The sequence below is a fragment of the Sphaeramia orbicularis genome, chromosome 3, assembly GCF_902148855.1.
Source record: "Sphaeramia orbicularis chromosome 3, fSphaOr1.1, whole genome shotgun sequence".
NCBI classification, from domain to species: Eukaryota; Metazoa; Chordata; class Actinopteri; order Kurtiformes; family Apogonidae; genus Sphaeramia; species Sphaeramia orbicularis.
Window position 1 is genome coordinate 7017779 of NC_043959.1, and position 24857 is coordinate 7042635.

The following is a 24857-nucleotide window of genomic DNA, read 5'->3' on the forward strand; positions in this document are numbered from 1 at the left end:
TAGCCTCCCAGATTAAATGTGCGTTGGTTGTGCCTGTGGACGAAAGGGTTGCCTAGCAACCAGCTGATGAGAGCAGCCTTGAGGCCTGCAGTGATGTCAGTCTGAGTCGGGGGAGGGGTGTGTGGTTGGTATGTATGTGTATGTGTATGTGTATGTGTATGTGTATGTGTGTGTGTGTGTGTGTGTGTGTGTGTGAGAGAGAGAGAGATGGAGTGAGAGGATGGTGGGCCTAACCCTCAGTAGAGTTCAACATCATCTCATGCGGGTCACGTGCTATACTGCTTTAGTAGGCCACCGTTATGTAACCCACCACAGCCGAGTCAGTCTGTGTGTGCTTGTGTGTGTGTGTGTGTGCTTGTGTGTGTGTGTGTGTGTGTGTGTGTTTGTGCGAGCGTTGAGGCTTCTATAAATAAAGGCAGCGTGTGCATACATGCCAATAAATGCCACCCTGTATGCATGAGCTGGTGTGTGTTGTGAAGAAGCAGGGAGTCATGCGATGTGTGGGTGTGCTGAAGGCGAGGTCTCCCACCGCAGATATATCAATAGCTCAGCGTTACTTTCCTCTCAACCTGCTCAGCTGACGGGGAGAGTGAGCACTCGAGTGAGGGCCAGCAAAGGACACATGATGCTAACATTACTCTGTGTATTAGGAGAAGGTGGAGGGGGTTCTCCTACTCTGTGCCAATGCTCCTGTAGTGTCGCTATTTGCCTTTATGTTCCAAAAATCCACATTAACCTCATTTCTGTGTAACTGAGCATTTACATCATCACTTCTGTATATTCGTTTGTAACTGAACTTCTGACCGTTCTTCACTGCCTTTTATGAAATGATAAGAAAGTGTGAAGTGTTCTGGTTTTGAGGGCCCTCTACCTCTGATAGAGCTGCAAAACTAATAGTTGCTTTAATTCTGTTTCACGTTACTTTTTATAAGATAGTGATGCTGTTTCCCACTGCAACTGCGACAGCTGTCTGTATATACATGAACACATGGTTAGAGGGTAAATAAATACTACAACAGTGAAGATGTATATAAAATGCCATATATACAATATGGCACATGAGGCATTATATTAAGAGTAATGTTGCCATTAATCATCTGTGGTGTTATTAGGGTGATTATTATTATACACATCCATCATCTGGATATAAATTGAACCTGTGATGTGAGTTTATTGAACTCCTGATCCTTATTGGTCATTGAAGGCATGTTTTTCCTGTATAACAGGCCATCTGTATGCTGTTATACACAGTTCCAGCTGAAGAATTTAACAAGTTATTTTATTTAGCAGAAGCATTTAGCATCATAGTCACATCCATAAAATAAATAATCTCAAGATAATAACTTTTTTGAAGGCCTGCATCGCTATTTGTGATCCCATATATACTCAAATTTACACATGTATACACAATGAAAATCTACAGTATACTGTATGAACTGTTTCCATTTCAGTCATAACAGAATTTTTGTAGATTTAGAGAAATAATTAAGTAATTCCATGTGTTAACCACGCAAAAGCTTGATTTTAATGACAGTGATGATGGTTTTAACTGACACTAATAAATTGAATAATATGGGGAAACACATCTAAAAATAACATCAATAAAATATTGCATAACAGTATGCTAATATTTTGGTAAGAAGATGTTTTATATCAATACAATATTAGGTTTAAATGTTCATAATGCAAGAGCTACATGTCAGGATTGTAGAGTTTGCTGTGCTGGAAATCAGCTGTTTTTACACATGTATGCAGGGGTGCTGTTAAGGGGGGGTAAACATGACAAATTCATGGGGCCTCGTATTTTTGGGGGGCCCATAGAATAGTGGAGGGGGTCCAATGGATACAGATTACAAGTTGTGAACATTTCATGTAAGATCAGCTGTATAATAGAGGTATGGGAGTCGGAAGTTGAAAGCTTGTTCAGTTTAGTTTCATGCCAGCGTATGTTACATTAGTTATGGGCTGCACCCCCGTGTGTGTGTGTGTGTGTGTATACATATATATATATATATATATATATATATATATATATATATATATATATATATATATATATATATATATATATATATATATATATATATATATATATATATATGTCCACCCCACCCCCGCTCTGATAAAATATTGAATTTTATGAAGGGTCCATAACGTTTACCTTTCATGGGGCCCACAGCTGGTAGCGGCGCCCCTGCATGTATGTATGTTGCTTATTGAACTTTAGAAAATGTAGTAACAATACTGAGGTGACGCTAATGGGGTGACATAGTTTAGCCATGTTTCGGCTATTATCAATGTGACATCTTCAAAATACTGAAGTTAAAAGTGTCATTTTATTTTAAGGCTGAAATTTAGCTTTATTTATGTTCCAAACAAGGTAATATTCTTTAAATTACATGTTTAATGTTGTGACTTGTTTCTGTTTACATCAGTCTTGACTGCAACATACTAAACTGTGTCTTTCTTGTTAATTTATAGAAATAACTTTTAGCAAAATATTACTCGTTAGTCAGCTTTATCTGTTTCCTCATCAGTACCCTTTGCCTTTGTTTTCCTTTATTATCTGTTCAGTTTAATATTACCTAAATGTTATTACTTTGGTATTTAGAACTGTGAAGTGTCATATATGTGCATATGTTTATGTATGTTTCATTTGTGTGTCCGCAGGCCTTTCCATTATTCATGTCTCAGTCCTTACGTTGGTATAAATCTGTAGCACAGCTCTGTTCTTTTTTGTTTTGCGTGACTCTTGTAGCTGTAAGAAGTTGTAATAAGGTCAGTGAAGCTAAAGGAGGCACTGCACTAATTAGTCTAAAAGGCAATTACATACTTTTCACATCTCTTTAACTTCTGTAACAAAAAATAGTTTAGCAGATGATAGAGATGCCAGGATACCAAGTGCTTGACACATCTGAGGTTAAGTATTTTCGTTTGGAATCTCACCTGCTGTGTCACTGTAAACCCCCCCGCCAATCCATTCATTTCCCTCTTTTCACAGCTTCATCATCTGTGTTATTTTGATGTGTGTGTTGTGTTTAATGTTGTCCTCTTTCTACATCTCATCCATCCCATCTCTCCACCATGACCTCGTGTGGAAAAGCTGGTGTTGAAAAGGAAACTGTAAGTGTTTCTTTTTTATTTTTTGGGTGCAAAGCAGTCTGTCTTAGTGGAGGCAACAATGAGCGATGGCCCAGTTCCACTTTGGCAGAACGACCCCCTTAGTCCCCTTCACTTCCCCTCAGGCTGCTCCATATGCTCCAAGAAGGAACCAGCCCTATCTAGGCTACATGCATCACCTTGCTATTAGTGGAAAAAGGAACTCTGGAGGTCAGATTTGAAGTTTTCTGCGCACTTTGCTTTATTTTTCTAATCAGTCCCTATGTATGCCAATGATTGAATCAATTTATTTGGAGGAAGCCTCAGTGGGAAACCGGATCCTTGGGGGAAGTGGAAGGCAGGTGTGATCCTTCTGCATGGAGTGGTGTTTGTTGTGGTGAGGGGTGTCCTTGTGTCTTACTGTTTCAAGTTCATATCAGCACATGCATCCCTCAGGTAATTTGAGGATTGGGTCTCAGTCGGATAGAGCAACGCATACTCCACTGTGATGCTTCTGCTTATCCTGTCATTGTGGGACTAGTTTTCTCACAGAGTCCTGTTCTGGTCTTAAAGAAGTAATGGCAACAATATGGTGCACTTTTCTAAGATGAGTTCAGATAAAGTATACACTTAAACCACACTTTATAAGGTCACTATTAGAAAGATAAGTATGTACAATGTCAAACCAAATCCCAAGGTGTCAAAAATCAGTTGTCAATGCAAAAACTTTCTGCACAGTCTTCATTGTTGTTCCTGCTGTAGCAAGAATTGGATACCAAATTATTTATTAATTGAGTGTTGATTTATTGATTAATTTAATTATAGATTTATAACCAAACTTAAACTTAAATCAACTCAAAACAATAATTTGGAAATCTTGCATAGGTTGATAGTTCGTTGACTGCACAGATGAACCCATGTGTGAATAATAGTACACAAAGCACAACTGAGGCAATGGATTTATATACATATAAATACTTTATTAACTAAACTAAGACACACTAATAACATAAAGACAAGAGACAAATACAACCAAAGGAGCAGGAGATTATGGACAGGAGAATATGTAGATTAAGATGGCAGACAGCTATATTCAAGAGATTATAATGTTAGTGAGGTTACGTTGAGGTAAACCTACTTAACTTGGAATAACACCAACTCAGATAAATCAGGAGCAAGTTTTCTTACAAGTTGTTGCGGTGCGGATGCAGCAACTGGCACGGCCTTGACGGCGGATGGATGAAGTCTTCTGACGTAGTTCGAAGCAGGAACAGGCTGTGAAGCGACGTGCTTGCGCTGGAGGCCTGAAGGTCTGGAGTTCTGAAGTTCTGAAGCTCTGAAGTTCTGAAGTTCTGCTGGCTGGAGGAGGTTCACAGCTGGCTCTGGCGGCTGGTTCTGGAAAGCTCGCCAGGAGAAGATGGAACAGCTCTGAGAGCCAAGGAGATGGTCAAGACTCCTTGGAGAAAGCTCTTTGTTCTTAGGTGAGAGCTCAGAAGAGGTGGAGAAAGCTCTTTGCGTAGGTGAGAGCAGCAAAGGTGGAAAGAGCTCTTCTCTTTGCGTAGGTGAGAGCAGCCAGGGTGGAAAAAGCTGTGCTCTGTGAGAGCCTGGGAGAGATGGAAAAGACTCCCGAGATGGAAAAGACTCCCCGGAGAAAGCTCTTTTGAGAAGTTGGTTTCATTCATTTTTATAGTTCTGTCCAAAAACCAGCTTGCCACGCCTTCCTCGTACATATAGATGAGTTATCGATGCCTTGGGGCGTTGCCTTCTTTGTCTGTTTTCGACGGGAAAACGCCTCCTCGTGAATATTCAAAAATATCACGTTTCTCTTCCCTCTTGGGAAGACAGAGGGGGAGAGGACTGTGGCTTAGCCTTGTAAGAAAACTTTGCATCCTCAAATAAGATCCTCTTAAACTTTATACATCACCTGTAACCTCACTTAAGCATCAGTAAAATAATAGCATGATTATTCAGACATGCTATAAGCAGTGATACTCTTACTTTCACATAATTTACCGTGAACATGATCAGGACACACATATGTGAAACCACAGGTCAGGCAAATGGCTTAAGTATTACATGCATAAAAGAGTTAACGTGCTGAGTTAATCAACATTAACACATAATGTAATACATTATTTACATGGCACATAGAGTGATTTTATCATTCAGTCCTTTGTTCGTTTCTGGGTTCATCTTCACCTCTGGATAAGCAAGAATAATGGGACACAGATGTTGAGAGGCAAAAGGTCATCTTAGTGTCAAAACCGAGTCCATTAGGCTCATTCTTTAAGATCATCTGTCTTTGTAAATGTCATTTGCAAAGGATGTCCCAGTACTGACCTGGTGACGGACCAATCAGCATGGTTGTTCAGGAATTTGGTTTGACACGGAGAGGAAGATAATATAATTTATACTTCTGTTTTTGAGTCTGTTCACTCACTCCACCGTCATCCGGCTACACTGCTAAAGTAATACTTTTCTGGAAATGTAATGACTGAAAAAAGTATTAATAGGTACTTTGGGGAGATAGTCAAAAACATGTTGGAAAACCATGAAGGAATTACATTACATTATATTGGATTACATTGATTACATTACATTGGATTGGACTGGATTAGATTACATAACATTGGATTAGACTGGATTATATTACATTGGATTAGATTACAATAGATTATATTATATTAGATTAGATTAGATTAGATTAGATTAGACTTTATTGATTCTACAAAGGGGGAATTCACTGGGCAAGGCAGCAACAGGATAAAATGCAGGAAAAACTGTGCATGCATAAAGATACAAAAGACAAACAATATAAAAATGGTAATAATAGTAGTGGTAGTAAATAATACATCTCTCTCTCTCTCTCTATACATATATATATATATATATATATATATATATATATAGAGAGAGAGAGAGAGAGAGAGAGAGAGAGAGAGAGAGAGAGATGTGTGTGTGTGTGTGTATATATATATATATATATATATATATATATATATATATATACATACATATATATATATATATATATATATATATATATATATATATATATATATATATATATATATATATATATATATATATATATATATATATATATATATACATATATTGGTGTGTGGTGACTACATTGTATGTGATTTTTATAACACTGGCAGGAAAAGTGAAAAGGCAGCTCTCAGTAACACTTTATGACCAGGATATGTTAAAGGCCCAATGTGTCATTTAGAAAGTGTTTTATGTTTGTCTATAAAAAGAGGTATGAAGTTGATATATTACTAACACTATGTAAAAAAAGAAAAAAGGGAATTTTGTAAATGTAGAGCTAATAAAGTCATGATACTGGACATCTTAGATTGTGTCTTAAAGTATATGAAAACAAATATTTAATCTGATGGACTGATATAGTATCATAGTATAGGACGGGTATAAGTTAAAGCAGGGGTTCCCAGAGTGGGGCACACATACCCCCAGGGGTACTTGGAAGAAGCCCAGGGGGTACTTGACATTTTTTGGGAAAAATACATTAAATAAGTCATCATGTACTGAATACACAATAAATAATGAGAATTAATGCTGAAATATAAAACACAATCAACACATTCATATACATACATTCATAGTTTTATCGTCAATCATCGTTTTTAAGCTTTGGTAACATTTTAAGAACATTTCCATTTTATATTATTCTAAATGAGTTTATTTGAGTAGCTAAGTAATCATTTTTTATGGATGAAGGGTTCATTTATTAATTAATGACCAATTTATTTATTTTTCTTATCAGTGAAAGAGGACACTTTTCAGTTTATATTTTGGACACAAAATTTACTTTAAAAAATTTATTTTTTATATATTACAGTTAAATGTATGTTGTTTACAGAGTTTTGAAAATATAAACAGACACCTTTGGTACAGGAACAAATATTGCCAAATATTGCCTTTTCAATCAAAAATGCTGAAGCGAGAGTTGGTGGTTCTTGACTGAAAAAAGCATATTTCAAGGGGTACTCCACTGTAAAAAGTTTGAGAACCACTAAGTTAAAGCATCAGGAACACATTCAGCTGAGTGTATTCTGATGCAAAAGTTGCAAAAATCTGTTTATTTATTTATTTTTTATTTTACCTTTATTTAACCATTAAGTCCCATTGAGATACACGTACATGATACACAATGAACAATAAAACAAGTTTAATAAAAGTCTATGAAAAATGTTAATTCCCACCTAACATATTGTTGAAGTTGAAAATATGAAACTACTGTGATCAAAAGTCTAGAAAAAACAGATTAAAAGGAGACCTTGAATGCATCACGTTTTACACTGGCTGCTGCAGACTCAGAATTTCTTTTGCCAATGCTGTCACCTAGTGTTCATTTTACAGAATTAGATGACGAGGTCCTTCAGGCAGTGAAATGATGAACATCTGTACTTTTAGGATAATGACCTCCATTTTTACTGCTCATTAATACACATTTCTCTCATAACTCCAGTACATCTTCTACTCTGGTTTTATATGAAACTGTCCTCCCATTAAGTACTGATCATTGGTTCTGTTACATAAAAAGGACACTGATATACATGGACTGAAAAGAAGCAGGAACAAAAATCTACTACTACCAGCAAAAATAAGAAATGCTGAGCAGTCAGTGTGTGTAAAGTAGTGTTAACTTAGATTTTTTTTTTGTTTGTTTTTTTTCCGCCTTTGTTTTGTTTGTGTTGTGGTTTGTTTCTTATTGAATATCTGCAGTATATCTGGTTTGACAGTGCCCCAAACTAGCATCCACTATTTTTTCAAGAGATGTACTGCTATATCGGCCAATATCGGCATCAACATCAGCAATGGGAGATATTTGTTGTGTTGTATTTTATCATAAATATGTGTTTGTGAATAAGTGCTCATTCAAAGATAATGTCATGAAGGACTGAAAGACTTAAGACTTTTTTGTATTTATAATGAACATTTAAATAAATAAACAGTAACATCAGTATCAGCTATCAGTCAAAATGAGGTTTTAATTATTGGTATCAGCGAAGATGTTGCAATCAGTATCAGTATTGTTTTTGTTTGTTTGGTTTTTTTTTTTTGTCTTGTAGATTTTTTGATGGTAGACTGTTCCTGTATTTTCACATTACTAATAATGTTTTGAAGTCAACTAAATTATTAAATGTTAACACATGTGATGTGATAAACAGCCTGTTCCTCACATAAGATAAGATAAGATAAGATAAAATAAAATAAGACTTTAGAGAAATTCAAATCATTCAGCAGCAAGGTTAAAAATGACAGTGAAATATAAGTATGAATATGAAATATTAATAAAATATCTCTACATATTTAAATATATTCACACACCAGAGTGAAAAAACAGTTGCTCATAATGGATAAATAGTTTGTTGAACTGTTGTCATGGGATCCATACATGTTATTGTCACCGATATTCCAGAGTCCATCATACATTTTCAGATGAATGTCCTGGACTGGAGAGACCTCCAGTCTCTGGACTGGAGGTCTCTCCAGTCCAGGACATTCAGGTGTGTCCAGTCTCTGGACACACCTGTGCATTTACTGTTGATAAGATCATAAGTCAAACATAAAATGAGACAATGATCAGAAACACCGTTCAACCCCCCTGGTGCTGATTTGCTGTGTCTCAGTGTTTCCAGACTAACTGGTGGTCTCCTCTGTCCCTCAGGCCTCCTACTGAAGACTCAGGAATGCGTACCAACGCTGCTGCTGCTGCTGCCCTCACCTCCACCCCTCCCAGCAGCCTCCCCTCCCAGCCACACCCCTGCAGCCCTCCAGACTCCGCCTCATCCCTCACCCCCTGCTCCTCGCTGCCGCCCTCCGTGTCGCCCACCCTCACCGATGTCTTCGGCCTTCCCACCCCACCCATGGGCAGCGGCGGCGGCTACAGCTTGAGCTCCTCGTGCGGCGGTTCCGGCAGCTCTCGGTCTCCGTCTCCGCTCACACTGATGCAGGCAGTGGCGGCCTCGGGTAAGCCCTTCGCCTCCAAACCCATGGAGCTGTGGAGCAAGCACGATGTGGCGGACTGGCTGGAAAGCCTCAACCTGGGGGAGCACAGAGACGCTTTCCTGGACAATGAGATCGAGGGCGCTCACCTGCCCTCGCTGCAAAAAGAGGACCTGATAGACCTGGGTGTGACCAGGGTGGGCCACCGCATGAACATTGAGAGGGCCCTCAAGCTGCTGCAGGACAGATAAGCCCCTGAGAAGATGGGCTGGTGACCAGCGGAACGAGGGCTGAGGAGAGGGGGAAGGTGTTACCGATCACTTTGACCGATCTCTTCATCAGACATAATCTCCGATCATGGAACTGGGTAGAAGTTTTGTCCAAGCTGATGCTGCCTCTTGCTGTTTTTGTCCTCTCTCATCCTCTGTCGTCGCCCTCATCTCAGTGCTCCGGTCTTGTCTGCCCTCTTCCTCCTGCCCACTGTCCTGTGCATCAGAGGATTATGGGATATCAGGAGTAACTGCAGGGGGAGACAGAAGTGAATAGCTGCTATGTCACATCAAGGAGAGATAAAGCAGAGGTGTCTAGTATGAAGGACTGTCCAGGACTCAAACTGGGATCCTCAAACACTGGACAAACCCTCGTCTGGAAGTTTCTTTCACATAAAGACTTGTGCTCACCCAACTGCTTTGGAATACTAAAGACTTTTTCCATACACCCTGACATGGGTGCATGAAAAACCAGCTGAGCTGGTCGTTGCTCCTTTTCTATCTTTGCTAGAGTTTGTTCAGAGAATAATATTTCTTCACTAGAGTCCTACCGGAGTTATATTTCTGGGTGCATCTAAGGTTGTAGAGAAAAATTTGAAATAGACTCCATTTTTTGCTTTTCACCTGTTTTTGTCAAAATGAGAACATTAGCTGACATGTTGAAACAGATACTATACCATATCTTGTGTACACACACACACACACACACACACACACACACACACACACCCCCCTTAAATACACAGTGCCACCTACTGACACATACACCACTGTCTTCACATGTAGACACACACAACCTAAAGCATGTGCACACACACTGTTTTCTGCGACGGCCTTCTTCTCCTGACAGAACAGAGCATGGTGAGCGGTGGTCACCAGAGGAGGTGCTCTGCTGCAGTGGGGGCCCCAGAGGCCACAGCATCAGTGGAGGAAAACCAAGACGAGGACAAGCAATGCAACTCTCAGATGGACAGACAAATGTTGGACCAGAAAAAAATACCCTACTTGTCTGGCTGCACAGTGCATCCTTGTCCTGTCCTGGCTTTTCCTTGTAGATGTGCATGTATGTATGTGTGTGTGTGTGTGTGTGTGTGTGTGTGTCTCTGTGTGTGTGTGCGTGTGTGTGTGTGTGTGTGGGTGTGTGTGTGTGTGTGTGTGTGTGTGTATGTTCATGGTTGACCCAAAATTTCATCAAGGCCAGATTAGCTATTTCCATGAATCCGCTATATAGGCCACACTATAGGGAAACTGGAGCTGTTCTTTCCTTCTGTACCTTCTTTTTCATTCTGTCAGACCTTCTTCCACCTCACCATTAGCAGGTCAACGCTATTCATTTGGCCCTATAGTAACGCTAATGTATGAGACACCGTACTGTATGTGGAAGTTATTTTTAGAGAAGGCATTGTAAGAAGTGGTCATGGTCCAGATTTAATAGCATTTTATCTCATTTTGTATGACTGATTGGCTTATAAAATCAGAATCATGTTGGATCTCTTGTTAAAATGTGTAAATATCTTAAATAATTATTTAATAACTCAAAATGGACAATTGGATTTAAAGAATATAACAGAAACTCTAGAAAATTCATAGATTTTTTACTTCGATAATTAACATATTGAGACTTTTGTATTTTACTATTTAAAGAGAGAGGATGTAAAAGGTTAAGTTAAAGATTTTAAGGACTTGAGTTCTTGAATTAAAATCCAACAGCATCCAAAACTGAACCAGCTACCACCATGGAAACTTAGACAAGTATGTAGTAGAAGGATTCAGTAGATTGTAAAGCAGAGTCAAAGTGAAGTACTGTGGAAGACAGAGCCTTCAGAAATGCTTTGTTTGTGTGAAGAAGGCTGAGGATGCCACTGGCAGCCCTTCCACAGTTTATCTATGAAGACAAACCAGATCTTTTCTTGTAAATGTTCTTATACAGCAGGTTGATGTTTTGTGAGCGATGTCGGACAGATGGCCTGAACTGATCTGCATTCAGAGCAGATGGAAAATCAGTGGCTTTAAAAAGTTAACCTGGCTTTTCCTCCTCTGTCCGCTGTGCTGAAAACAAGAGAGAATTACCATCTTTGTGACCCGTGTGTGAGATTAGACAGAAACTTTCTCTGACGTGAATGAAGAGTTAGCTTTCTAACTGGTGAGGACTAAGCTTTTTTAAGTCCCAGATTAATATCATCTCGCTGCAGCTCTAGCGGTAGAGAGGCTTTATCCTAACGGTCCAATGTAAAGGTATAATTTGTAATATTTCTATTTTAAAGCACTCAACAAATGAACTGTAATTATCATCAGAATGGGAGGATGGAACATTTTCAGGTTGTGTTAAAGATATGCAGAGTTAAGATGCAAACCAGTTACCTCCGCACTGTCCTCCTAGGGGGAGTAGTGAGTCACTGTAGCATCTAGTCTGCCCATCCATGACAACAACAAAGAGAGAAAAAAATCACGCTGCTCTTTGGGTTGGTGTCATGAATGTATTAAAACAAATACTGGGGGCGCTAATGAGTTATCGCAATTAGCATCTCAGTTTAACACATTAGATCTTGATAAAGAAGCACAAAATACACACACAGACACATTTACCTTCTTAAAGGATGGAATGTGTCTGTTGTAACCTTCTAAAAGGTGCTGATATACTGCTAAAATCTAAGCTAAGTGACACGTATTGCTGTCTTCAAAGCTACCAGATTCACCTGACCAAAACAAAAATTTAACCACGTTTGCCGCGTTTCCACTAGATGGTATCAGCTTGACTTGACTCGACTCGACTCGGCCTTTTTGCGTTTCCATTACAAAAACGGACCTGGAATCTGGTACCCGGTACTAGTTTTTTGGTATCACCTCCGCCGAGGTTCCAGGACTGGGGACCAGATACTAAAATGTGACATGTAAACACTGCAGACCACTGATTGGTCTGAGAGTCATCTCTATGACCCGCTGTTTTACAAAAAAACAAATGCGGAAGTTTACAGTAAATATATGTAGGTTAATCCACGTGATGATAGCCTGATAAACTACACCATGGTTTGTCAAGGAGATTCAGATGTAAAAATTCAGCATGAGTTTGACGAGACAACACACAACGAGTGAGTTTATCAGCAACTCTCTGAGCAGATGACACGTAAGTAACGCGCCGCATTGCTATGACGTCCAGGTACTGTAAAGTCTATAGTATCGTGTAATGGAAACGGTCTCCAGGAATAGGACCTGGTACCCAAGTCAAGTTGAGCCGAGCTGAGCCGAGCTGAGTCGAGCCGGTTCCACGTAGTGGAAACACAGCATTAGACCACAGGACAGGGTGACGCCATTCTGAAGCCATGATGTTGGGTTTTAGATGTCGCTATTTTGTATTTTTGGAGCCAGAAATGACCATATTTGGACAAAATGGAAAAATGAGGGGTGATGGTTGAGCTAATGCTAATGCTAGCTTGTCTGCATGGTAAAACTGAAAACTTCTATAAAACATTTGTGCAAAATTGTTGCATAGTCTAAATGTAACTCACCACAGCTACAGTAGGGTGGACTGTCAAGAGAAAAATATGTTTTAAATAAACAGTTCACAAAGTTTTATTTTAAATAATATATAATTGAGCTGTCAGACACACATGCTAGTAAAAGCCCAAACCTCCATTAGCCCTAAAGTCTTATTAACAGAGCCATAATTTACTGAAGGACCAGCAGAACCCCACAGGGACCAGATAAAGACCAGGTCAACTGAAGCCTCTTGAAACCTGCACAAGATCATTCAGTCTCTGTTGACTATGGAGTCTGCAGGTGTCGAAGAGCTTCAGTCCCTGTCAGAAGGCCCGTCTGACGGGAAAATGCACACTTAGGACCACTCACACTCTGATTATTTCCTTCCACCCAACATTTGTCTCACAAAAACAGCTACAAATACTCAAACAAACCATTGAGGACTTGAACCTGTGGACACTGCAGACTTCAGACTATCATATTTAATCTGTCATAAGTTGAGCAGGAACATCAAGTCATAGTTTGAGTTGTTAAAGTGTCTATTTTTAAGATTTAAGACCAATGTGTTCTTCTCCATATATACTGTTGGCTTCACAGTGACCCGCATTTGATGTTTTAGGTGCATGTTCACAATAGAGGTTCAAGGCTCAAGGTTACTTTATTTATACCCGTGGGTAGATTTGTTTTGCAGACGAGGTGATTGCTTTTGGCATTCCAGCAAGACATAGATTGAACCTGTTAGGCAGGTACTCGATCGAGCTTCCAGACAGGACAAAAAGTGGCCAGTGTTCCACCATTCATCAGTATAGCAGCATGGATAAGTAAAAGAATAAAATAAATAAATAAGATCAAATAAATAAAAACAAGATGCAATAAAACACAATAAAAACCCAGAGAAGATAAAAACAGTCTGGGATAAAATCCAGGATAAGAACATAAAATTTAAAAATTTGAAGTCACAATAAAAATAATAAATAGAGCAAAGAAATAGGATAAATAACAAAAATAAGTTAATAAAGTGCAATGTCACTATTTCTTATTGAGCTCAGTGACGGCAACAGGAACAAAGCTGTTTTTATAATGCTGTGTCCTGCACCTTGGGACTAAAAACCTCCGTCCAGAGGAAAGGAGCTGAAATTCACTTAAAGGATGGGAGTCAATATTAAGACTTGTACTTATTGAGGTTTGATGTCAACATTTTTCTATCTCTTCATTTTTTACACACAGACTAGACTTTAGAAAGCATTGTTAAAAGTTTCTGTTCATGTGACATGTGGACACAAACATAGAGTAAAATATTGAAAACTGTCTGTATTATAGTGGACTGACAAGTTAGATGATGGACACGAACACCCCAACTATCTGGTAAAACACTGCCCCCTTCTGGTGATAGTCAGAGTGCATAAAAAAAAACAAACAAAAAAAAAACAACTTAATCTTACAAATTATACCTTTTAAAACTAAATTAGCATTTTCAGACCTGGAAATTTCTTTGTGTTTGCTAGCAGTGTTATGGGCTGGTCAGAAGTAAAAGTATATGTGCTGAAATGTGTATATAAGAGTGTTTAACAGGATAAAAATGTTTATTTGATTATATGTATAGCTCTATTAAAGGTTTAAAGATTAAAAACAGATTCTATAAAAGGTTCATTTATAGTTGCCAGAGCTGACCTGCTGACCAAAGCAGTGGTCTCATCCGCCCCATCATCCCGTAGAGGATGCCTTAAGTCCAGTAGCTTACTGTTCCCTGCAAAATGCCCTTCATCTCCACCACCTGCACCTCCTGTTACTTCAGTCGTATTAAAAAACAAACAAAAAAAAAAACACAGGTTCTGTTTGTTTCAGAGTAGAACCTTTCCGAGCAGCGTGCTTCAGGTGCGGTTTGGTATGACAGTAATCCAGACATCTGCAGACGTTTTGGAGAGTGTTCACCCTTACTGTATTTGGTTTCATGTAACACTCCACAGCTTCATGTAGGTGCAGCTTTAAGGAGAAAAGTGAAACATACACAAGCTCTGTGTTCTGTGAACATTAGCCGTACGGAGGCTGGCACGGGACAATGCTGCTATAATCCTGTTCCTGTTTGAACATATTTTAAAACTATCAAATGACGTGTCAGAGGGTAGAAAAGCACAGTATTTTTAAAGATTTGTATAGAGTTCTATGAAATTTTATAGAGGTTATCCGAACAAAAACTGTTCAACACTGATATGTGGATTGCCAAAAAAAAAAACAGTAATACTATATAGATAACAACATGGATATTATTAGACTTAAGCAATATTTATTCTGAATGAATCTCCTTGGTTGTGTTTTATTTTCCCATTTTAAAGTTGCATATCATATGATCACTAGTGTTTCTTTATCAAAGTGTTGCCTAGATACACTCTACTCTGTCGTAGACATTAAGATATTTTGGCCAGTGAAATAAAACCCAGGTATCTTCTGACCACCATCTGCCTGACTCTCATCTTCTGAAATTCCTGAGTCTAGAGTGTGCAACGTGTGTATAAAAAGAGAAAAAAATATGTAAATTTTTAAAGATATATTGCAGGCCATCTTGGTAGGAAACTATATAAAATCTATATATATGTATACATAAATCCACCAAAAAGATTTAGTGGTGTCTGTTGATCTTTGTGTGGATCAGCAGGTCACTAAGCAGTTTTCTCTGTGGAAATGTAGAGCTGAGTAGATGTAGTAGGAATCTTTAAAGAGCATCACCGTGGCGTGGCGGTTCACCAGGCCATGCTTCGGACAGGCATGGCTCACTAACCCACTTCCACTCCCCTTCAAAACACTGCTCCCACCTTTATCATTGTCCGACATTGGGTAACTGTTCTTTTTCTTTCTTTCTTAACTCATTTCTTTTTTTCATTAATAGATTTTATTCTTTGATTAAGTCTTCATAGAGGCTAAGATGTTTTCGGTAATTTGTGCAAAGACTTGTGTTCATGTTTTCTATGTTGCTGTAATTTTGTGCTATTAAATCATCATAGAGTCAACTAATTACTGAAATGAAAAGAGAGAGAATTTTCCTGTAACTGCACTCTTCCTTCCTCCCTGCCCCCTTCAAATCCTCAAGACTTGTATGGCAACCAAAATTCACTGTAAGAAATAAATATAATATTGCACTAGTGTTGTGTCCTGCTCACTTTGTGGACTGTGATGTGTGTGGGTTAGTATGATATCCATAAATATGCAGGAGGAACCTGCCTGTGGACTGACCTGCGGGAAAAAGATGTGTCTATATTTTATAAGTACTGACATAAAATGAATTGGTAAATCATGATATTATTTTACATATGATAGTTATGTATTTCAATTACAACTGTTTGAATTATGATAGTTATTATTTTACATGTTTACTTGATGTAATAGATTACAACTGGTACTGATGACACCCTGGATGTGAAAAGGGGGGTATTTTTAAAATCCACATCCCAACCCTGAGGGGCAGTATCCCGGCCCCCCAGCACGGATATTTGTTGTGTATCCACACATGCTGTACCACGTTTGTCCAGCAGTCACTGCCAAAGCGTTCAACATGATTGTAAGGCTTTTGTTTTCCAAAATTACTAATATCTCCCAAAAATATTGGTCCTATCAACTTGTCATTTTCACTAGTCTCTTATTTATACCAAACTGCAGCAGTCAGCTCTTTCTGGGTTTTGTGTGATGCCTGAGACATACACACAAACAGAGTCCACTTCCCTTTTCAATTATAAGATGTTTAGAGTTATCCTACTATAATGCACGTTCTGTGTCCGATCAATGTGTGATCGATGTTGCAGCACAGGAGGGCGTACGGGTACAATGCCACTGTTGCACCACAGGAGGGCACTATCATACAATGGCACCACGGGTAGAAAGCCGCTAGTCAATATAAATACTATTGATCAGTAATTGAAGTCTATGTGGATTTTTATTTAATTAGTTGAGTTCTCCTCCAGTGAAAGTACCACTCACTTCTATTGGGAGATTGATTTCCTGCATCCAGACCACAGGACTCTAACATAGTGGCAGAACCTGACAACCTCACAAATTCAACTTATTGATTCTTGATAGATATGGGGCCATTGGTCCTATTTTTTACCCCGCCCCACCAAAGGGGAGACAAGGGGTATTGTTTTTGGTTCAGTTTGTTTCTTTGTTAACACTTTAGCAGCAAAACTGTTGGTTGAATTCATACTAAATTAGGTTTATAGATTGCCAGTGATCCAGAATAGTTCTCATTACATTTTGGGAAAAGTAGGTCAAAGTTCAAATTTTATGTGAATTTTTAAAATCTTTTTTTTCTCCCATTTACTTGTAATGCCCAAAATTTCAAATGTCTATAAAAACATCAATTTTGTTTCAATTTACTTCAAACTTGGCACATTAACTACAAACAAAAAGTTATTTTAAATTTTTGGGCTATTTTTTTCAGTTGGGATTCTTGCACAGCGCTTTTCACTTTTTTGTGTGTGAATTGAATTGAAACACACTTTTTTAAGACCAGACATAGTTTTATTTACAAATGGCAAAAATGAATTAAAAAAAAAAAGACAAAAAAAAAAAAAAAAGAAATACCCTTAACTTTTTGTTTGTAGCGTATATGCTGACATCAGCACACGCATAGACATGATGACATCAGCTGGACTGATGCAAAAATAAACTATAATATGTGCGATGGGCGGGGTTTGTTGTGCCTGGCACCAACTGTTTAATTTTGCTATTGTAATAGAAAGTTCTGTAAATAACGAACCAGATTCAGACCTGAAATTTATCTCATGTCTGGATCATGTTCCGTATCAGTAAGACACTGATCACGTTAATAGACATGCACTATTGTTTTAAGTACAGATAAAGGTGGTATCCATGGACAACATGGTGATTCTACAGTATTTTGGGGCAATGACGCTCACCAAAATAAACTGTATGAGATTTTTATTCACAACATAAAACAAAACACAAAACTTAATATTAATAGTTTATTTATTGAAACTAAAAAAGAACAAGCAGGTAATGATGTGACTCAAGCAAACTGAGGTACAGATAAAAATAATGCATTTGAAAAGGTCACTTTTTTTTATTATAAAACCCCTAAGATGATTTCAATGAAAGCCCTCTCACACGCACACACACAAACTCACACACACAAATACACACACACTCATGTTGAAGCTACACTACTGCAATCGATACCCAGACGAGTGGTTTGTTGGACCAGTCGTCTGATAGGAATAATTAGTGTTATGAAAATACAACAGATCTTCTTCTTTAATATTTCTAGTCATCTTTCCTGCCGATACGTCACTTATCTTAAAGGTCACACTCTCAACTGAACATGATGGGATGTGTAGAACAGGCGTCACCATGCCCCATATGTGTTTATGTACACAACACACTGAGCGTTCACGGCAGTAACACACAAATACACAAGTCTTTTCCACTCAAATAGTACACAATGACAGGAAACAAAAATATGTTTTCATATCTATTCTTCCCCCCAGAAGCGTCAAATCAAGATCTCTCTGTACATGATTCCAAGCATGATTTAAGTCATAAACAGTATCATGAAGAGGAGCAAAGTAATACTATCAACTGTTGTGTTTTTGTTCAGATTTGCCACAGTGAAGATGGCAGCAGGTTGTAAATGATTGGCCCCTCGGTTCTGCGAACAAACTAAACATCAGCAATGAAAGACGCCTTATTAATGACAGAAATAAAACCCTAAGACTGATGCACGTGTTCAGAAATAGATGATGGAAAACTAAACCTGAACCCGAGCTCACGTCTTTGATCAAGAATCAACAAGTGCAGCTTTATTTAGGAGGGAAGTTTTTAAACTCCTGTGCAATGCAGTAAAATCACACAGACAGACCAAGAAGCAGAGGAGCTCATCAGCTGTTTGGTCCATAGAGTCGATGTCCTGGACATAGACTAGAGTCATCAATATACAGAATAATCCAAAGTGGAGCTACTTAACAGTGAGCACCCTGAACCCTGTGCACAAGGCCCTTTTTGAGACATTTAGAACTCGATTCTGTTATTACTCTGGTCTTTGGTGAAACTAAATTCCTCTCCAATATGTCAATAAGCAACGGTATATAAGTAACAACTTGTGAAGATGAAAGCTAATATGTGGAAAACAAATCTTTAAAGCTTCAAAATGCAACGTTTGGCTGTGAGGCAGGAAGTAAATGGTTTGTGGAGTCAACTGGGGATCTGCAGAAGCAGACGGTAAACAGCCCAGCTGCATCTTGGAGCTTTAAATGCAGAGCGAAGCTGTGTGTCTTTTAAAGCCCAGACAGTGATTCGCTATATGTTCTTTACTCATACAGTTGTACACTTCCTCCCTGTCTATGGCTGCATGGACAGAAACAAAGAAATGGAAAAAGGAGCAAAAGAAAGTTGGAGACCTGAGGAAGTCTCACACAGTGTCGAAGCACTACGATGAGGTGAGAGAAAAGACTGAAGTGTGAAAGGACAATGGTGTCTGAGGTGTCTCCTTCCTCTTCTGCACAAGGACAAGGAGATGGGAGATGGCGTCAGCTGGGCGCCATCATTGCCGAACCTCAACGTAGTTGGCCGGGAAAAGGCCGTACGCTCCCCTGCACACGCCTCTCCACCAGCCCTCGTCGATCATCTCGATGTTGGTGATGATGTCATCGGGGTCGAAGGAGATCTCATCATCGCCGGCTGAAAGGGAACGACATAGGACTGCTAAAGGATGTATAACAGTGGTGTCGAACCCATTTTAGTTCAGGGGCCGGAACAGTAAAATAATAACATAGTATTATTTAAGTAATCTAACCTCCAAACTTTTCTCTCTGTTTTCAGGTGAAAAAAGTAAAATTACATGATGAAAATGTTTACATCCACAAATTATCCTTTAAAAATGTGAATAACATGAACAACCATGAAAAAAATGAAATTTATTAAGAAAAATAAGACATCTTAACAATATTATGTCTGTATGTATTATGTTTCCTATTTACACACGTGCATTACAACTTACAGATCACAGTGGATCTAAAAATACACCAAACATTTAAATACAGGCAGAATATTGGTAAAATTGCACTGACTTCTCTTTAGACAAATTCCGGTTATTCATATTTTTTGTGAATGGATCGTTTGTAAATGTAAACATTTTCATGTAATTTAACTCGTTCTACACTATAGCAAAGAAAAGAATTTGGATTTGTCAGTATTTATAGATTATTATGACAGTATTTTACTGGTCTGATCCACTTTAGGTCATATTGGTCTGGATGTGGAACCTGAACTAAAATGATGGTTAATATCTTCAGTATAATTTCTGCATTTAACAAATTCATCAAAGGGGCTGGATTGTACCTTTTGGTGGGCCAGTTTTGGCCCACGGGCCATATGTTTAACATCTGTGACAGAGTGGACACCCAAAAGTAATGCAAATATATAGAAAACTGGTGAAAGAAATACACTGTACATGTTCATTTCCATCAACTACTACAAGGAGTTGATAGAAATGAACAGAAGGGGTGTATTTTAACTGAACACTTAAGCAAAAACATGATGGATGTAACCAGACGTGTGTTCATCAACATTAGAAACTAACACGTCTAACATTTGTTTGTGCAGCTCTTCATACATGGCAGTATTTTTCTGCCATTTCATTCTTTTGTTTTGTTTCTTGAATTAAAGAAACATTCATCCACATGTTCACACAAACATTTTATTTACATTTAATAATTTATCTTTTATCTATGCACAGACTTCTGTATTTCTCCCAAATGAACAGACTTTTGACGTTTTGGTGTTTTCAGCATTTCCAGTTTCAAATTTAACCCTGACTGCTCATGTCAGTGGTCCATTCTCCAGAGTCGGGGTCTGCTCCAGGTTTCTACATGTTAAAAGGAAGTTCTTCCTTTCACTGTCACCAAGTGTTTGCTCCTGGAGGATTCTGTTGGTGTCTGAATTGGCTTAAGAGTCTGGTTTAGACCAGCTCTAAATGGAAAGTGTCATCACATCACTTTTGTTATGATGTGATGCTATATAAATAAAATTTGACTAATTGAAATGGAGAATGCAGACGACAGCTGGAGGGAAACTCTGCATACTTCCTCCCCATAAGGGATGTGTGTAAAGTCACAGAGGGTTTTCTATTTCCATCGGTCTCACCTGCTTGGTAGTCGTACAGAGCCACTGCCGTCACCCCAAGGTCCTCACCGTAATCATACTGCTGACCATCTGCAAAGAACATTTGTCAGAACTGTCAAAATCTACAGCAATTTCATTAAAAACACAAAATCTGGTACGGCTCTTCAACCGCTTCACGGTGCAAGGACCACTGTTCACAGTGAATCAGGTCAGTTTGAGGATATGAAATAGATGTACTTTACCAACACGTAACAAAAAAGTAATGCATTTATTTAAAAAGTGCTCAATCTACATGATTAACAAATAAATAGTAAATGGTGAACTTGGTTAATGCGTCCCTGTGTTACACTGTAGTTGCACACAAAGTGAACCATGTGAATCATTATACTACCATTAACTTTTATTATACTCTACATATGGTTAAGTAAACAGACAGTAAAATGTTAGCAAAATCATTAGTTGCAGCCATCTTCTGTAAGGAACTGAGAACAAACACTACACAAATGACACAACAGACTCACAGGTCCTTCTGTGACGGGTATGGAGACATGGACTCCAGGGCTCAGGGTCCATTCACATCACATTTTACTTTTCAAACTGGATTTGGACCTTTTAAGGTCAAAGGAGTTTACAGAGATACTTGAGAAGTAACTTATGCTGCGTTTCCACTACATGGTACCCGCTCGGCTCGACTTGACCTTTTTGCATTTCCATTGCGAAAAGGGCCTGGAATCTGGTACCCAGTACTAGTTTTTTGGTATCACCTTCGCCAAGGTTCCAAGACTGGGAACCGGATACTAAAATGTGACGTATAAACACTGCAGACCACTGATTGGTCAGAGGGTTGTCTCTGTGACCTGCCATTTTACAAAAAACAGATGCGGAAGTTTACAGTAAATGTAGCGGTAGGTTAACCCACATGATGACAACCTGCAAAACTACACCATTCAGTCAGGAGATTAAGTCTTTGGTGGCTGATGTAAAAATTCAGCATGAGTTTGATGAGACAACATGCAATGAGCGAGTTTATCAGCGACTCTCTGAGCAGACGACATGGAAGTAACACGCCACACCGCTATGACATCCAGGTACTGTAAAGTCGGTAGTATCCTGTAATGGAAGCGGTATCCAGGAGTAGTAATTGGTACCCGAGTCGAGTCGTGCCAGTTCCATGTAGTGGAAACACGGCATGAGACAACATTACTTTTGGTTTGGTGTGTTTACAGTGCATCTGAAGTTATGACTCCAGCATAAAAACTACTGTAAATAAACCCATAAAGGTCAAAGGCAGCACTGTCTCCTAACTTTTTCAGTGTACGGTGGAATGACCACGCTGCTGCCGCCAGTGTTTCCTAGACTCATCTAAGGAGGATGTCCTCCGTCAGTGTACTCCATCCATTTCTTTATGTGTTTTGTCAACAGCTCTTTTACTATTATTTGTCAAACACAGAAGACGACCCCACAGGAAATGATTTCACCTTAATATGGAGGATATGCAGACAGGACTGATAACAGATCCAACCCTTTTCCATCATCATCAGACATAGGCCCATTTGATTGGAATGCAGCATTAATACCATATCTGTGATGGAGCTCTGTGGACTCACCTCCAGTGGTTTCCTCTGGTGTCTGGTACAGGTCTTCCTGTTGTGAGTACTGGCCTTGTGGCTCTGCCTCGTACAGCTGCTGTCCGTTCTCCTCAGCTGCCTCCTCGTGGGTTTCAACACTCTGACAAGACAAGTGTAACCATGAGTTTAAAGAATGCCACAGACAATCCACACACACCACGAATAAACTATGTTTCTTTGCCACTCGCTTATGGTGAGCTGTAAGCAGCCAGTGCACATTAATGACTAAGATACTTTATAGTGACATTCACTGGGATTCTTCTGTGTATTCAGATGGTTGACCAAAAGACCAATGGAATGGAAGATGGTAAAACTAAACAGTACCTATTTAAAAAAGAAAATGAGGAGGCCATTTCTGATTTGCAACCTCTTCTATTCTATTCTGTTGATAACGGTCATATTATTGTAGACAATAGCGTCACCTTCTGACAATATGGGGTGTAGCTATGTTATTATGTGTGTGTGGGGGGGGTGATAGCGTCATTGTCCGAGCAGGAGTGAAAGTGAAACTAACTCACTTTAAAGTTCCTCTTACTCTCCGGGCAGCACACACACAGCAGCAGCGAGTGACAGAATTTCCACGCAGCAAAAAAAGTTAATACATCGGCTTCATCGGCTACATATTGGCCGATGTTGATTAATTGGTGATACGCTATAATTGGCCAGCCGATTAATCGGTCGGGCTCTAGACACAAGTCTAGTGTTTAACTTGACAGATCACAGCAGACTTTTATGTCTTTTTTTTTCTTAGAGTGCGACTAGTTCCCTCCGTCTACATCTAGTCTTCCCATTAAAATGTGATTCTGACAGAAGAGTCTACTGGAATATTTAGAATTACTGAATAACAGATCGGTTTGTTCAGTATTTTTTCCACTTATATTGTTACAATATTGGAAAAGAAAGATGGTGACACTTATATTCAAAAGTCAATTCATATCAGCATATATTGGGTCTACCTGCTCCGCCTCCTTATTTTACAGTTTTCAGTAAAACACAATAAATGATCATATGGTGTTTGCATTTTAAAATACTGATGATGCCGATTCCTTCATTTCTATATGTAAATATATTCCATATACTTCTCACCTGGTATGTTGCCGTAGCGGCCGGCTGCACAGGAGGAGTGGGACTGGGAGTGGGACTGGCAGTGGGACTGGGATTTGCGGCAGGTGCAGGAGAAGGCGCTTTGGGCGCCGCCTCTATTTTACGTTTTGCCTCCTCTTGCTCCTGTCTCTCCTTCGCCTGGCGACGGGCCCTCTCCTCCTCCGCCCTCTTTCGGTCCTCCTCTTCTTTCTGCTTAGCAATGTTCTCAAAGCGAGCCTTGATGCTGCCTGTGCTGCTGCCAACTGAGGAGTCACACATATGGGTGGGGGGTTAAAGGGGACCTGAAATACTGAACAATAACACAATTACCTGACTTCATCACCCGACTCATTTCAAATGGTGACAAAGTGGAAAACAGTGAAATGCGATCTACTTTTCTGATAAATCCAAGTGAACACGTTTTCATGCAATGCCGTATCTTAGCATCTAAAATAAACCACAATAATAGTATTCACTGGGCCAGGTCCTCTTTAAATATAGAAATTAATTTAGTTTGTATTTTGCATTGGTTTCTGATGCTACTTACCAGCCTCCACAGGTTTGGTTTTCTGGTAGGATGAGCTTGGCCTCTCCACATCCTCAAACGTTCCTGCACTCTGCCAAACATCAGAGAAAAACAATATGAGACAGTGTTTCTGCAGGATTCAGCCAGATACATGCTCTCATAAAGGTCTGTAGTCTAAGACACTTTTAATGTGCAAAAATGTATGAAGAACATAAAGCCAAATCAGGGCCTGATTATATGATTTTACCTCCATCATTATGCCCTTTAACAACAAAAAGCATGTTATTATTTCTAGAAGTACCACATGAGCCTAAGTGATAAAAAATAAGTTTAAATGAATTTAATAAAACTTCATGACAGTAGCATTAAACTCCATAATCCAATCTCTTTTCAGAATCTTAAGATTTTTTAAAGACCTATGGAAAGGTTACACACATGCCCTTTACCTTATCCATACGGTCGTTCTGAACTCCAAATTTCCCTCCAAATCCTTTGGAATAATCTGGTAACAACACAGGACAGATTCAAAGGTTAGAGTGTGTTTCATGGTGTCAGACCAACCACAGTCAGACTTCATCCAAACTTGTTTTCTGCAACAGACCATTGAAAACTACAACACTGTGTGTGTGTGTGTGCGTGCGTGCGTGCGTGCGTAATCAACCCATTCATCAG

At 39.0% G+C, this 24857-nt stretch overlaps 2 protein-coding genes across 8 annotated transcripts in view; one reads left to right on the plus strand and one right to left on the minus strand.

The window, feature by feature from the left end:
• LOC115439140 (SH3 and multiple ankyrin repeat domains protein 2-like) overlaps nucleotides 1-12043 on the plus strand; it is a 515551-nt gene extending 503508 nt beyond the window's left edge. The window contains exon 26 of the mRNA XM_030162991.1: nucleotides 8798-12043. Coding sequence (XP_030018851.1) covers nucleotides 8798-9326 — 529 coding nt within the window. The 3' untranslated portion in view covers nucleotides 9327-12043. The remainder of the gene's footprint in view (nucleotides 1-8797) is intronic.
• A 5737-nt stretch (nucleotides 12044-17780) lies between these two features.
• Nucleotides 17781-24857, minus strand: part of cttn (cortactin) — a 50555-nt gene continuing 43478 nt past the window's right edge. For all 7 annotated transcript variants that reach the window (XM_030163115.1, XM_030163129.1, XM_030163121.1 and 4 more), the window contains 6 exons: nucleotides 24632-24687; nucleotides 24207-24276; nucleotides 23663-23922; nucleotides 22556-22676; nucleotides 20970-21038; nucleotides 17781-19505 (listed from right to left, as the gene is read on the minus strand). In XM_030163115.1, coding sequence (XP_030018975.1) covers nucleotides 19369-19505; nucleotides 20970-21038; nucleotides 22556-22676; nucleotides 23663-23922; nucleotides 24207-24276; nucleotides 24632-24687 — 713 coding nt within the window. In that variant the 3' untranslated portion in view covers nucleotides 17781-19368. The remainder of the gene's footprint in view (nucleotides 19506-20969; nucleotides 21039-22555; nucleotides 22677-23662; nucleotides 23923-24206; nucleotides 24277-24631; nucleotides 24688-24857) is intronic.